This window comes from Gallinula chloropus, assembly GCF_964237585.1.
Source record: "Gallinula chloropus genome assembly, chromosome: 3".
Taxonomy (NCBI): Eukaryota; Metazoa; Chordata; class Aves; order Gruiformes; family Rallidae; genus Gallinula; species Gallinula chloropus.
Window position 1 is genome coordinate 30,797,236 of NC_140087.1, and position 14,867 is coordinate 30,812,102.

General features: G+C 37.8%; 1 protein-coding gene across 5 annotated transcripts in view; it reads left to right on the forward strand.

The window, feature by feature from the left end:
- The window catches only part of SYNE1 (spectrin repeat containing nuclear envelope protein 1), a gene marked incomplete at its 5' end in the record, with an annotated part of 299,290 nt that extends 284,695 nt beyond the window's left edge, over positions 1-14,595 (forward strand). For all 5 annotated transcript variants that reach the window (XM_084262132.1, XM_084262133.1, XM_084262136.1 and 2 more), the window contains 7 exons: positions 773-984; positions 2,539-2,739; positions 3,085-3,213; positions 3,570-3,782; positions 4,777-4,869; positions 6,637-6,695; positions 13,403-14,595. In XM_084262132.1, the coding sequence (XP_084118258.1) occupies positions 773-984; positions 2,539-2,739; positions 3,085-3,213; positions 3,570-3,782; positions 4,777-4,869; positions 6,637-6,695; positions 13,403-13,643 (1,148 nt within the window). In that variant the 3' untranslated portion in view covers positions 13,644-14,595. The remainder of the gene's footprint in view (positions 1-772; positions 985-2,538; positions 2,740-3,084; positions 3,214-3,569; positions 3,783-4,776; positions 4,870-6,636; positions 6,696-13,402) is intronic.
- Positions 14,596-14,867: the final 272 nt, after the last annotated feature.

Consider the following 14,867-nt stretch of genomic DNA (forward strand, 5'->3'; position numbering starts at 1 on the left):
TTAGATTTCTATATAGTAGACAGATAATGTATATTCACCTGGTAGAAGTATTCACCTGACTGATTTTAACCATCAGCTGTAGAACAGGAGGTATTGCATTGCAAAAACATGGATTTTATTTTTTTTTTCCTAAAGGATATAAAGGTAACATCTCCATTCTTAGCTTGGCAAGATATGCTACCCACACAGTCTATTTTATTTCAATTTTCAAGGATTCTTTTTTTTAAGTTGATAAAATCATGCAACTTTTACTTCTACCATAGTATTTCAAGATAACAAGTAGAAATAGCCCCTACTTTATTTATTTTTAGCATAGGTATGTATCCAATGCACCAGCAGTAGCTTAGGCAAATGTAGTGAGTTGTAATAGATTGTGATATGTACAAATACCAATGAAAATAATAAGAAATATGTGGCTAGTTAGACATATTCAGATTCCTTGTCTGGTTTGCATTTATGCCAATTTATGATGTCTTTATACCAGCATGACCTGTTTTAGATACCTGAACATATCATCTTAATTCTTTTCATAGAATTCTGACATTAGAAAGTAATAATATTGCCTGCTTCCTGGAGCTATTCAGAGTCTTCAGTCTTCCTTTCCAACATGACATTCTTCAATCTAACTTAGTTTTCAGAGTGGTATTTTGTGGATTAGGGGTTTTTTTGCTTTTATAGAGCACATTTTTATTTGTCCTGCACAGCATTCAATTGATAAAATTGTGTATGTGGCTATTTTTGCTTTTATTGAATTTGATGTTTATCGTTCCAGGTGTAATTGATAGGTGGGAATTAATCCAGGCTCAGGCTCTAAGCAAGGAGCTGAGGATGAAGCAGAACCTTCAGCAATGGCAGCAGTTTAACTCCGACCTTAATAGTGTTTGGGCTTGGTTGGGAGAAACTGAAGAGGAACTGGAGAAGCTCCACCACCTTGATCTCAGCACTGACATACAAACTATTGAGCTCAGAATTAAAAAACTGAAAGTGAGTTTTCTCTTTTACCATGAGTTACCTTGTAGACAGACTTGTGTGCAACAGGAATGTTGAAGATGTTGCCAGTAGCTGCAGCTGATGGTTCCATTCTGCACAGAGTGCTGCTGCTGATAGCTGAAGTAACTGGGAAAGCGACTTTATGAATCACTTTTTGGCAGAAAAATATACCACTGGCATTTGCAATATAATCCAAATGAATTTTTGAAATAGTCATTCTGTGGCAAATCTGTAATTCCAGAATGTACAGATAAATCCTGATGTCAGCCAAGATAATGGGGAAAAAAAACAAAAAAAAACTAAAGAAAAAAAAAGAAAGAAAAAGAAGAAAAATAAGGGGAAAAAAAAGTCAAGTTAAATCACATCTCTTCTAGTGAAGTTGGTAACAAAGTAGCTACTTTAAAAGAAATGCCTCACTGGAACATATTATTTTGTGTGGAAGAAGAGAGCGTCCGAAGGGCTTGTAGCCTCCCCACTGTTGTCATCAGTACAACACAGGAAAAAATTGGTGTCACTTTGCAACATCCCTGTTTCTTCCTCTGTCATGTCAGATGCATCAGGATCTGAATGTGATACCTTTGTGATCACTCCTGGATATTTTACAGCTATAAAGATCTGCAACTGTGATGGTCCACAGCTTCACATTCAGTTACTAGCATCTTGTAAGCTTTGGTACAAAAAGTGGGAGCCAATGTCAAAATGCACTCTGATCCATGCTAGGAATGAGGTGGACAGAGAGTAAGGACTGTTTCCGGCAGTGATCCATCTAAAGCATATTAATGCTGATCTTCACTGGAACCCAAATATAGCTGCCATAAGTACTACAAAGGTCACTGTGACATGGGGCTTTTAAGTAAATGCTGTAAAGTAGGTGGAAAAGGGGGCATTTCATAAGAATGCTGTTCTTATCTCACCCACTTAGTGCCCTCCAAACCAAAAGAGGTGGGGTTTCTTTTGTGGCTTCCAATGTAAACAAATCATAGTTTTTATACATGTTCTATTTCTATAAATTGGAGTAAGTTGTTTATACTCTTTGTATGTTTTCTTTTCCTTCAGTAAAAGCTTTTATTTTAAAATACTGTTGACAGCAGTTTCCACTTGAAAACATGTTGGTTTTTTATGTTTATCAGCAAAACTGAGAAGTGAGGGCAAAAGTTTTATTGTCAGCTACAGTACAATTGCCCTACATCTCCTTAAAATTTTTTGAGCCTGCTCTGTCTTTAAAAGAGCTGAAACATGAGCCAGATCTTTAAAATTCAGCTATGACTTCAGCCTTTTAAGACTTTACAAGTTTAATTGGCTTGTTCTCGTTTATGCTCACTGTAAAATTTTAGGAGATGTTTCAGAGCGAACATTTGCAGAGTCACAGAGTGAGCACAGAAATCTCATATCCAGAGTAAAGAGACTGTTACAGTAAGGTACCATTTTGCAGTGGCTGGTTCAAATCATTGTGTTCTTACTGTACCTTCTCAACTTGTTTCTTCTGAAAGTCATGTTCTATCAATTTCTGTTCTTTCTTACCCCCTTCTACTTTGTCTTATCATCAAGGAGCTGCAGAAAGCAATTGATAACCGCAAAGCCATCATCTTGTCCATCAATCTGTGCAGCTCAGAGTTCACTCAGTCTGACAGCGAAGAGAGCAAGAAGCTTCAAGAACGCCTGTCTCAGATGAATGTGCACTGGGACCACGTATGCACTATGATCGAGGACTGGCGTTGTGCACTGCAGGATGCATTAATGCAGTGCCAGGTCTGTGTTGTGCTTATTTTAAATTGTCAACATCTCATATATCAAAAATGTAAACCATACTGTTACTTGGTGTGCTTGTTATCCAGTCTGAAACTTGCCCAATCAAGCCAAAATGCAGTTTTAACATAGGTTTTCTGAAATATATACCTGCACTACCTGGAGCATATATTTCCAGCCCAAGATTTTCTAAATCTGTCATCTCTGGCATAATATTCTAATATACTATTATATATTAGAATTGTACTATTGTACACTTCCTTGTGAGTTAAGTTATTTAGCCAGTAGAACCTCAATTTGACTGGAATTTTCTGCTACGCTGTTAAAATCATCACTTATCACTTTTAGGATTTCCATGAAATGAGCCATGGTTTGCTGCTTTGGTTAGAGAATATTGACAGAAGAAAAAATGAGATTGTGCCCATTAATCCAAACCTGGACCCGGACACGCTCCAGGATCATCACAGACTTCTAATGGTAGGACTATAATTACCCCTTTCTCTCCAAAACCACATAATCAGAAAAACACCTAATAAAATGTATCTTTTCCTTGAGGTTTACCATTCTACATTGCATGCCAACACACAACTATGGTACCAATGTCGCTAACTAACTTTGAGAATGCTACTCACTTCTGTGTGTAGCATAACTTGCCATTTAAAATCTCAGGTAATCGCTAGCCTGCTGTCTATCTTCCTGTCAGGTTAGAAATTTTTATTTCATTTATTTCAAATGTCCTGTTTCACAAGTTCATGTTTCTTCCTTTTTTTGTTTTGTTGGCTTTTTTTTTTTAACTTCCACTAAATAAATCTGGGACTTTTCCTTGGCAACAGCAAATCAGACGTGAACTGCTGGAATCCCAGTTGAAGGTGGCATCACTGCAAGATATGTCTTGCCAATTGCTAGTCAATGCTGAAGGCAAAGACTGTCTTGAAGCCAAAGAAAAGGTGCATGTCATTGGAAACAGACTGAAGCTCCTCTTGAAAGAGGTCACACGGCATATTAAAGACCTAGAGAAAATTCTAGACATTTCAAGCAGTCAACTGGTAAGTCATATCTTTTTATTCCTTGACATTTGTTGGGCACATGTTCCCCACTGTTTTGACTGTATTTGCCTGATCAGTGCTGCTGACTACACTGTTTCTGCTGTTTGCACTACTTACCAAGATGGTACGTGTGTAATCCTGAATATCATAAAGTAATCTTATACTCCATAATACAAACATCTCTTTTGAGATATGGCCAGGGTTTTTAATCCAGTAATTTTTTGCTATTTGGTGTAGCAATAAGTATTGAACATCTTGGTTTGTTTATCCTGCCATTACTGATTCAGTCAACTGACAAAGTATATGAGATAATTATTCTAGTTGCAGCACTGGAAATTATAGTGTGTCAGTTGTCACTGGAAAGGAAGATAATGCTCATTCTGTCAAAGAGAAAAAAAACCTCACAAAATAAATTCTGTAACAGGCTAACAAATTTCTCATAGTTTCTCCTGAGCAGCACACCAAACCTTCAAATTATGATGTCTCTCAGGGTATTTGAGAGGAAGTTACGCATACATCTTTGCCAGCAGTGGAAGACATAAAGTCAAAATTTCAAGGTTCTCCTTTAGTTAACTCTTTTTAGTCTTGGATTAACAGACTGTGCAAGTCATGAAAACTCAGTTCTTTCCCCCTCCTATTGGATTTCTACCTGTTTAGGTAAAATCTTGTTGGTACTGACCTCTTCTTGTAATTAAAGGCCAATAAAGAGCAACTGGTTTTTTTCTCCTGTATTGACTTTGCCAGAAAATATGTCACCTAAACCAATTACGTTTTAACTGCTTGTTTGCTTTTCTTTCCCTTCAAGGCTTACAAAGAAAACATGTAATGGCTTAGTCTTTTAAAATTTGGTAACAAAAGTTATCTGCTTCATTTTATTTAGTTTGGAAATAACTCTGCTGGGCTATCACTCAGAATTTGGGTTTGTTGGGGTTTTTTTATTTGCTTACCTGAACAGCTAGTTGTATTTCTGAGCTCCGTTCCTTCTGAACTTTAGGAATTGTCCTCATGGTCCTCTGCTGATGAATTAGACACATCAGGCTCAGTGAGTCCTGTATCTGGAAGAAGCACTCCAAGCAGACAGAGAACGGTAATTTCATGCAATACGTTTTCTGCCACATCCTGGATGGGATCTCTAGAAGTCTGTAGTAGCTCTAGCCAGCTGGAAGGTCCCTCATTCTCACTTGATAGACAAGGAACTGGCATAAACCAACAACAAGACACAGCTGCTTTCCCCAACCCTGCTGCATATCCCATCCTGCATGAAATCAGAAGTGGTAAATACTATCTAAAACCAGGGCTGTCAGTGTGGTTGGTTTACCATGGTATGGCATGTCGTGTCTCTTGTATTTTGCTCTAGTGATGGCAGCACCCCGAAGTCTGGTCTTGTCTGGTATAATCAGTCCTCCATTTCTGTTTGGCCTTCTCTTCAGAGCTGCTTCATTGAGAATCTCAATAAGTTGTTTTTTTTTTTATAATTTCTGATGAAGATTGCAGATGGTCTTATTGAGACTTTGGATGAAGAGCTAAGTAGAGCTGAAGGGCATAAAATGGTATTCAAAACAGCTAGTTGCACAGGACCTAATCAATGGCTTTGATGGCAACTCTGGAGTTGTCTGTTTACATCGCTGGCACAAAATTCAAGACATATAGCAATACATGCCTAGTACTTAACACTTCCATACTCTGAGCCCAAAATGGAACTGCAATTATTTTGTCTTTTTCTGCAATTCTATTGGTTGATTACTTTGCTTTTTTCCTTAGTTCTGAAAGCAATCAGGTTGGTTTTGATTGATTTTTTTTTTCCATTTGCACTTTTTTTTAAGCCTCTGAGTTCTGCCTTGATAAATTTTATGGCTCTTGAAATTTATTTATTTATTTGTTTGCTTGTTTATTTTACATTCACTAGTTTCCTTTTAGATGCTAGTATGAGAATGTAAAGGAATACTGGCTTTTCAAAAGGAGGATGAACATAAACTTTTGATTTTATCTCTTAAATTTAAACAACGAATAAAAGCTCTGATATCAGAGATGTAATGGAGGATTCCTGAACATTACAGGAAATAGAGAAGTATTTTCTCATAAAATCTTAACGTAAAGCTTATGTAGAATTATAATAGGCTTCGTCTTAACATTTAATAAATGTTTGTCTATCTCTAATTGGTTAGCGTTATATATGTGACTACTCTTTTTCATTTTTGTTAACAAACTTCTGGTTTTGCACCCACAATTTTGGAGACTGAAGTGATGCTGTTTAGAAGTTCAGTGCCAAATATGACAATGCTAAATAAACAAATACTAATACCAAAAATGCAGTCAGAATTATAATCATCTAACTGCATTAAATATTCCATCAAATAGTTGTGAGTGCAGGAATGCACCTACAGTTATTTGGCCTTCAAAATTGTGGGGGTGTGGGTATGGATAAGAGACCAGACTCGTTAAAGGAAGCTCCTGGATATTTTTTCCTCAAGAACATTAATTTTGTGATGCATTTATATATTGAAATACCTATATTTTACCCATATTCTACTCAATGAATTTTTATCTATTTCATATTACAAATTACTTGAGCTAAATTTCTATTTATTCTTATAAAAGCCCAGAGCAACTGTTTGTAAATATGACAACTAAAGTTATTTTAGAGTTCACCATGTATGTTTTGATCATTTCCATATACAGCTAGGTGCAAAGAAAAGCCAGTTTCCTTGGTTCATGGGTATTGGTCACTTCATTTGATTTATTTTGGTTTGTTTGTTTCCTTTGCTGCACTTTTAATTTAATTTCATCAGTAGCTTGTCTTTATTTGCCTGGACTGAACATTCTTCTTTCTTTACCCCCTGTTCATTGCAAACAGCCACGGGGCAAATGTAGTCTCTCACAGCCTGGACCCTCTGTCAGCAGTCCACATAGCAGGTACCTTATTCTCCTGGTTTCCGCACTCTGTTCTAGAACCCCAAGAGGATGATGGAAATTGGCCGTGATTCCTCTCTGTCCGCACCCACTCCGTCAGGTGGCCAGGACTTAAAACAAGTGAAAACTTCCCTTTTGTTAATAGTTTAGCAAAAGGGGCTCTCAATTACTTCAAATTCTTTGTTAAACAGAAACACTGGGTAATCCTTGGACATCTACAGCCTTTGCTTCCCAGGAATGTCATGTGATCAGCTTTTATTTTTCATATGCCTGATCAGGGTGAGTGTGTGTTTACACTCATGATATTTAATTATTATTTTATTTTGGCATGATTTAACTGAAATGCCAGTAGGTTCATGGTGAACACTTTTTGTCATCCTCTTTACCTCTAGATATTAAATTAAGGCAGGTAATAGGCCAATACCATATTATAGAATTCACAAAACCCACAGATCTGGATGAGACATTAATTTTCTTTCTTTCTTTTTGTTCCCTCCCCCCAACCCCCCCAAATGTTTTGTTCAGTTTGTGGGTTTTCAGTACCTAAGACTCAAAATTAAAAGTCAGATTTTGAGAGTTTTTTAGACTTGGGGTCACACTCTCTCCCCTCCTAAGACGACTGCAATTTAACGCGCTAACATTGCCATGACTCTTGCGAAGTGCTCGCATCCATGTAGTGCTCTGGGAGCAGCACTGCCCCACCTCTGTCTGACCAGTAGAGAGCAGGCTTGCAGCTACAGCTTTTTGCTTTCCATCTTGTCTCCAGCAACCTGTCATCTCTGCAGCAAACGGTGCTTCTGCATTCTTTGTTGTTGTCAGTGTGATGTGTGTACCTTCACTCTTTCACTGATCAGTTCACCAGCCTCTAGAGTTACGAAGTTTAAAAAAAGTACATGGGCAGGTCAGTATGTTCAAAGAGGACAGCTTTTGCTATCTCAGCATCTGATGCATTGCAACACCTAAAATAATCCGGAATTATAATGAAAGTATACTTGTTGGTATAGTTAAGCCCTTAATCTTATTTATTCTCCATATATTGAAAAATTTTAAATTCATTTTTAAAATAACTCCTGTTAAAGGGAAAGATTTTATCTTGGAAAGAAGACAGTATAATTATATAGTGGTTGAGCAATAACTAGATGAAAAATGCCTTAAGAGTATTATCATTTTCATGAGCAAAATCAAGGCTTTGTTCAGCAAAATTATTCTCAAATATAAAGGTAGTAAAGCATAGAACTACTTACCATGTATAAATATACATCCACACTTCTTATATAAAGCAAACTCTGTGGATTTGTGTGTTTAGTGACTATGAGTAAAGTGGCATTGTTGCAAAAACACATAGCACAGCAGATAGAAGAGGTAGAGTATCTTTCACTGCTTCCTCTGGTACTAGAAGCTGCCATATATTGAGGGATTTTTTTTTCCTTTGAGATATAAGGAAACCAAATAGAAAATAGGTGACACGTGTTCTCCATCCTTCTGTCTGATGGAGAATTAATGTTTCCAACTCCAGTCTGCTATGAAGCTTGGCATTTTGTTTCTTACAGACAGTGGGAGAAGGGAGGAGTGGGGCTTTACTCTGCAGCCATTAACAGCTAGGAAGAATGGAGGATGTCTTGGGCCAATTAGCATGCTTGTACTCAAGAAACATATTGTGTGCACTCTACTGCTCTCTTGTGTAGCCAGACCACTTCTGCCAATCTTTTGAGAAGGTTTCTGGTTGTAGATGCAAGCCGCTGGCCCAACAAGCAGCTAGCAGTGCTTTGCAGCTTTGAGATCAGCCTCTTCTAGCAGTGGCATTGGCGCGGCACCTTTCAGATCAAGCCTTTTCAGCACTGTTTATTAACACATCTTGTAGCAGTACAACACAATGTTCAATTTGTCATTCAGACAAGCATGGAATACGAATGAGTCACTGCTGAATGGGAAACTTAATCAAATGCGCAAGCCAGACAGGTTCTGGCTGATGTATAATGTGGTTTTAACTGATAAAGCGGTACAAGCTGTCACTGTGTTCTTTAATATTTTGACATGCCTCTGATCAGAGTACTTTGTGTTTGATCTTGCACTGGATCAGCAAACCGTGTTAGAGTTTAGTATACAGGAGAACTAAAATCAATTTTAAAAGGAGGTTGTGAAGGAAAGTTCATTTAAAAATTAGATGGGTCATGTTTTGTGTATAACAAGTGTGATTTCATTTTACCTTCCCCATTATCACAGCAAAACCCCAATAATATGTACAGTGATGCTAAGCAAAGTATAAGCTTGAACTAGAGGTTACACTGTGAATTTAACTAAAGGCTTATTCAAGAGTTATTAGTAATCGTGCTAAGTGGGAAAAGCAAATCCAAGAAGCAACTTCTCTTTCTTCATCAGTTGAGTAGAGCTGTTATAAATGCACACCTGGATCTGTGCCTATGGATTTAAATTTGCTAAGGGGTCTTTACATTATATCTCTTCAGCTGCTCTATTCACGTCTTGGTGCCACAGTGCCAGCCTCCATTTCCTGCTCTCCCCAAGCCTCTCCAAATGACTAGTGGATCTTCAAAGGTCACTTGCTCTTCTTGGAGCAGACTGGGACACAGCACTTTCCATGCCTTTGGCCAGAAATGGCAGTCATTGCCACGCAGTAGCTCAAAAACAAGATTTGGGCTTGGTGTGCCATGGTTCTTCTCCCAGTTATTTCTTGCACTCTCACTTAGAGCTTGCTACTTAATATTTAACTGCCTTTGAAATGGACGCATTCATCTTCTTTACAGGGTAAACCAGATCTGAGGTTGGGGAGATCTGATGGTGAGAGCTAGGGAAAGAATCAAAGCCGGAAAACAGCCAGTCAAGGTTGCTCGTAGAGAGTTTCTTAGGCCACCAAGTCATTGACTGCTCTAGTGGGCATCCCACCTTCTCCTTCATAACTCTAGCAACCTCCACATTAAAAAACTAGAACGACTAGGAACAAAAAATCTGTTAGAAAGTCATTATCAAATTTAATTTCTCAGATTATCTGTCACTACAATAATTTCCCTATTGAATATATCCATGGTTGGATATGGTAATCTGATTTTGTGCCAACATTATTCCCCCCTTTAACAACTGTACAAACCTTCTTTCTGTCTATTCTGCAGTGTTATAGAGGCACTTTTATTATCTCTCAGGTTTTCTATCGGTAAACTCAGGTCTTTATTTCCTTCATAAGAGAAATGCTCCAATGTTTTTACTCCTATAAACTTGTGTAAATTTGAATTCAGCTTTCAAAAGTATGCTCATCAAAATGATGCAAAGTCCTCCAGACAAGATTTGACTACCACCTTGTAGAACATGGTTAGAAAAAAAACCTCTTCTAGGAATCTTGAACTGAAATATATTTTTAAATTTCTTTTCTTCTTTTCTACAGCAATTCACAAGCCACATTATTGATTTTGGCTATCTTGTGTCAAACAGCTCCTAATTATCTTTATTATATTCGGTGAGACCTTCCAAACTCATAGCAAAAAATTTTATTCCTACCTTATATACAATAATCTTATATTCCTTGAGCTATTTCTTAAACCTGTTGGCTTCACCCACTTTTTTCTCTTCAAGAAGCCAATCCTATATTTTATTTGCAAAGACTTCCAACTTCTGTCATCATACAGATAAAATTTGCTGTGCTTACACTTTGTGTCAGTCTTCATAAAGATATTAAATCAAGATTCACCCTTAATTAACTCCAGTAATAACATCCTACAAGTCCAGCGATGCCTCTTGCAATGTAAGCCTGTTGTCTACATTCCATTAGTCATTTCCCCATTAAACTCACTTTATTTATTCCTCTCAGCTTTGTTTGAATGATAAATTCTTCTGTTACAATCTTATAGATGTTTACTGCAATCCAGACAGAGTACTTCAACCATACTTGCCTTGACCAAAAAAAAATAAACAACCCAAAAAACCAGTCATCTTTAAAAGCAGGTATTCGTCTGAGCTGAAATCAAAGTTCACTTTGCCCATCTGATATATAGCCTGGTAAATTACCTTCTCCTCTCTTGAAATGCTTAGAAAAGAGTTCCAATTTCAGAGACATTACAAACTCCAGAAGTAAGAGTAACTATTGTGTGCACTACTTAGGTTAAATTTTGATATTTCTTCATAAGAAGCAGCTTACTGTTGGTCAGGTCTGCAGTTAGGCCTCCCCCTTTTATCAGTTAGTGGGAATTGTATATGGAGTGAGAGAGTAGCAGATGGCCTTACTTCCTTCCCTCCTCAAACACAGCCCATGTGACAAATGGTGGAGCAGTCAGAAGAGAGACAGCTAAAGATGCAAACTCAAGAATTGTATTTTTCTCAAAGTGGTATACAGTGCTTCATTTTTCCCTTCTACTGCAGGAGTAAACAGGAGCTCCCTGTGAATAGTTTTTTAATAACAATGTATATTTTTAACCATCTCTCCATTAAACACTCTTAAGTTGAGCCATTCCATTTTTCAGCCAATTATGTAGATTACAGAGGCGTACCTGCAGTAAACACAGGCAGTACAGCACTTGAACTTTTTAGGACTCCCCCTCTGAAGATGTTTTCGTAATGTTTCATTATTTGCTTCTTTAATTGTTTCCATGCAGTATTAGAAACTATTCTTCAGCACCCTACTTCACTGCAGAAAAAGCATTTTCAAAAACTTTGCCAAAAACCGTTTTAATTTTTGAAATAAAGTTTATGTTCCTGTTGAGATTAGCCATGTAGATTACACATACCACCCTTTTTCTTCTTTGTTTGGTAAAACACAAAGCAAAAAGTGCTGGATTGTTCTACCATCCCACAGGAAAAGAAGAGAAAAATTAGACACTAAATTTGCCTGCTCCATTTTGATTCTGCATTTTGGAAATTAACCTTCTGACATCCGGTGTTGCCCCAGAGTGACTCTGAGCCAGTGAAGAAAATTCAGACCTTGCTTATTATCAAACAGGAGTTACCAGCTTCAAGAACATGGCCTTTTATGCTTGGGATTGACAGCTTTCGTACAATGAGAGCCTTGTAAATAGGTAGACTGTGCAATCAAATGCTTGGAAGGTAATTAAGCACTCCTTGTTCCCTTTGTTTCTACCTCAGTCCATTAACTTTCTGTCTTGGCATTCTTGAACAGCAGAAGCCTTGATCTAATTGAACTTTAATATGGAATGCTCTGAAGCTGTTAAATGTGCCATATCATTTCAGTATGTTCTTTATAATATGTGGACTTACATTATGCAATAAGTAGTTTTCCATCTGGGCTACAATAGCGTGCATTCAAACAACATCAGATCTGAGGTTTTGATCATCACTCCTTCCTGGGATATTTAGGTTGAGTTAATCATTTAGCTTACCTCAGTGCTTATGTATCTGTTTGCCAAATCTGTCTGTCTTTCTTGAAGTCTTCCTGGTGAGATGACACACATATATGAACAAAACAATAAAAGTTACCTAAAGCGTAGAAAAAATATCTTCTGAACATATGGGAAGGACACTCTTGCCAAGCTCAGCATAATTTTGAAGATGATATTTTGGGGTTTGCATGCTTTCTCACACATATTTATCTGTGAGCTGGGGTCAAAAGGACAAGGGGAAAGCAAAGAGAAATAAGGAACATCATCCCCAGTAGGGAGCATTTGACATCAGTCGGCAAACCTGATCTCCCCCACCTTCAAGCTGAGACCAAATCCATCCTTATGAGCATTTTTTCTCTCTTAAACCATAGAAAACATAGATCTTCCAGGGCTTTGTAATTATAGCAGCCGCACGAGTGTTTTATAGAAAATGTCTAGACCAAAATTAACGACCTAATGTCTTAATGGAAGATGTCTCGAGAAGCAAATTATTTGAAGGCTGTAACTTCTTCCACTTTTGCCTAGTGCTAAAATACAGTATTTTCCCATGCCATTTAATGAGCACACTGAGACCATCAGATTTTAACTTGCATAATGACTTGTTTCAGTCATCCACTTATATCAAAAACTGTCATCCATATATTAGAGCTTTGACAGTTTCAGTCAAAAAGGAAAATGTAAAATCTATTACTTTATCCTTTATTAAAAAAAGGATCGGACTTTTGTCCTTAATTTGCAGTGTCCCTTTAGAAGTGTTTGCATTGGGTCTCCACCCTCCCGTAGATACACGATAGGTACATGCCATTTCAAATCAAATACACGGACACAAGGGAGACAGTCACTCAGAAGGTGATGATGGCAAGTCAGTTGAGCAAATAGATTTTAACTGCTGATTCAGTGCAAGATTCCAAATGCAATGTATTTTGTATTAATTAAATGAAGAATGATGTAACTGAACACATGATACCCTTGCCGATACCATATACAGAAACTGCAGGAACTTCTGCAAATCAAATGCAAACACCCTTTTAAATGACAAGGCTTCCTTTTAGACAGTGTGCATTGAACACATGTGACAGGTATGTCTCACCTTTTATTTTCGCTCTCTCAAGAGCACAGTGAGAGTCTTCCCCAGAATTGACAAAGGGGCTGTGGGGTCATAAGCTCATTCATGATGTTTTCCTACCCAATCCAGAAACCGGTGCCTCTTAAGAGTGTTAGGGAAATAGCACATCCAGTGAACACCTCTACAGTTGTCAGTCAAAGTCTGTAAAAATTATAAACCAGCCTTCAGGGAAGGCTGAGTGCCCAAGGTCAACTTCCGCTGCAGTAATGTCCTAGTGTATTCACTGTTCCATCCTCTTTTCTCAGGTCCACAAGAGATGGCTCAGGTTCCTCCCCTTCTGAGGCCGGGCCGACGTGGCAGCGCCCATCCTTCTTCCTCAGAGTGCTCAGAGCTGCTCTGCCACTTCAGCTCCTCTTGCTGCTCCTGATTGGGCTGGCTTGCCTGGTGCCAATGACTGAGGAGGACTACAGCTGTACTATGGCTAACAACTTTGCCCGCTCTTTCCACCCCATGCTAAAATATATGAATGGTCCACCTCCATTGTGAAGGAGACCCCTAAGACAGTGGGTGACCTTGCTGGAGTACTATCTGGAAGGCAGGATAGTTTTAAAAGATGACAAGTTTCAGTGTGGCAGCTTTACCTTCCTGCTGTACCCACCGCTGTGTCCATATCATTCCCTGCTGGCACTCAGCTAGTATTGCATCAGTGTATCGGTATCAAGCTGCACAACGCATTACCCGAGTAGCATTGTTTCAATACTCGCATCCTGGGTACTGAGGGGAATGTGACATGCGTGAGGCAAATATCTTTCTGTCCAGCATTCTGGATCTTTTAGCCACTTTATATCCAGGTCATTGCCCTGTACTATGCATAGCCAAGGACTTGATACTGTAGATCCTTTCCCATGTGCTGCTCTAAATGAGCCATTAGCCAGTCTTTGTTAAATACCTTCTCAGTATCTACAGTATACAAAATAACCAATGCTAAAGAAATTTTAGAGCATTTGTAACATACAATTTTAAAGGATCTTGTATGGCAATGTATTATTCCCTGTGGTTTCTGTTTCGGGCATGGTGTTCTAACTTTTGCTTTGGATGCACAAGGTGTAAATCTCAGAAGCACTTTTTTAAGGTTTAAAAAAATGGATGTAATAAATAAGATCGTAAAAGGTTTTATGAAGAAAAATGTTGAATGTCAAGTTGAAAAACAAAGAACATATTTATGTATGTACAGTTTGCTAAGCCAAGTTTTGTTTGTATTGATTTCTTTGCATTTATTATAGATACCATAAAATATTTTGTCTACGTGCTTTTTAATGACAACTATGGAAACCTCTAAGTTTAGAATGAGATATTTATGGTATTGAAAAAATAGAAGACGTACATATGCTGCACTTCTAAAAAGAATTAAAAATGCTGTAACAAATCAATGGTATTAGGTATATGTTTAAATGAGTTCTGAAAGCTTGAGAAACGATAAAATACATGGGAAAGTATCATGTTAGAGGTTGTGCTGATATTGAAAGCTGTCTGTATTTTGAATTGATGATTTGTCATTTCAGGGGTTGTTTTCTCACTGGTGTGTTGGTTTTGTGTGTGTGTGTTTGTGTATACACTCATGTGCAGCCTTTGTCAACTGAGTTTGTACACACTGAAGTGGATTTTTTCCTGTGGGTGTATTCTTAATTTTTCATAGCAGTTTTAATACCAAGATAGATGTTTATGCTTTACCAATAGTTAATCTAGTGGAATGTGCCCAAAACAGAGGCA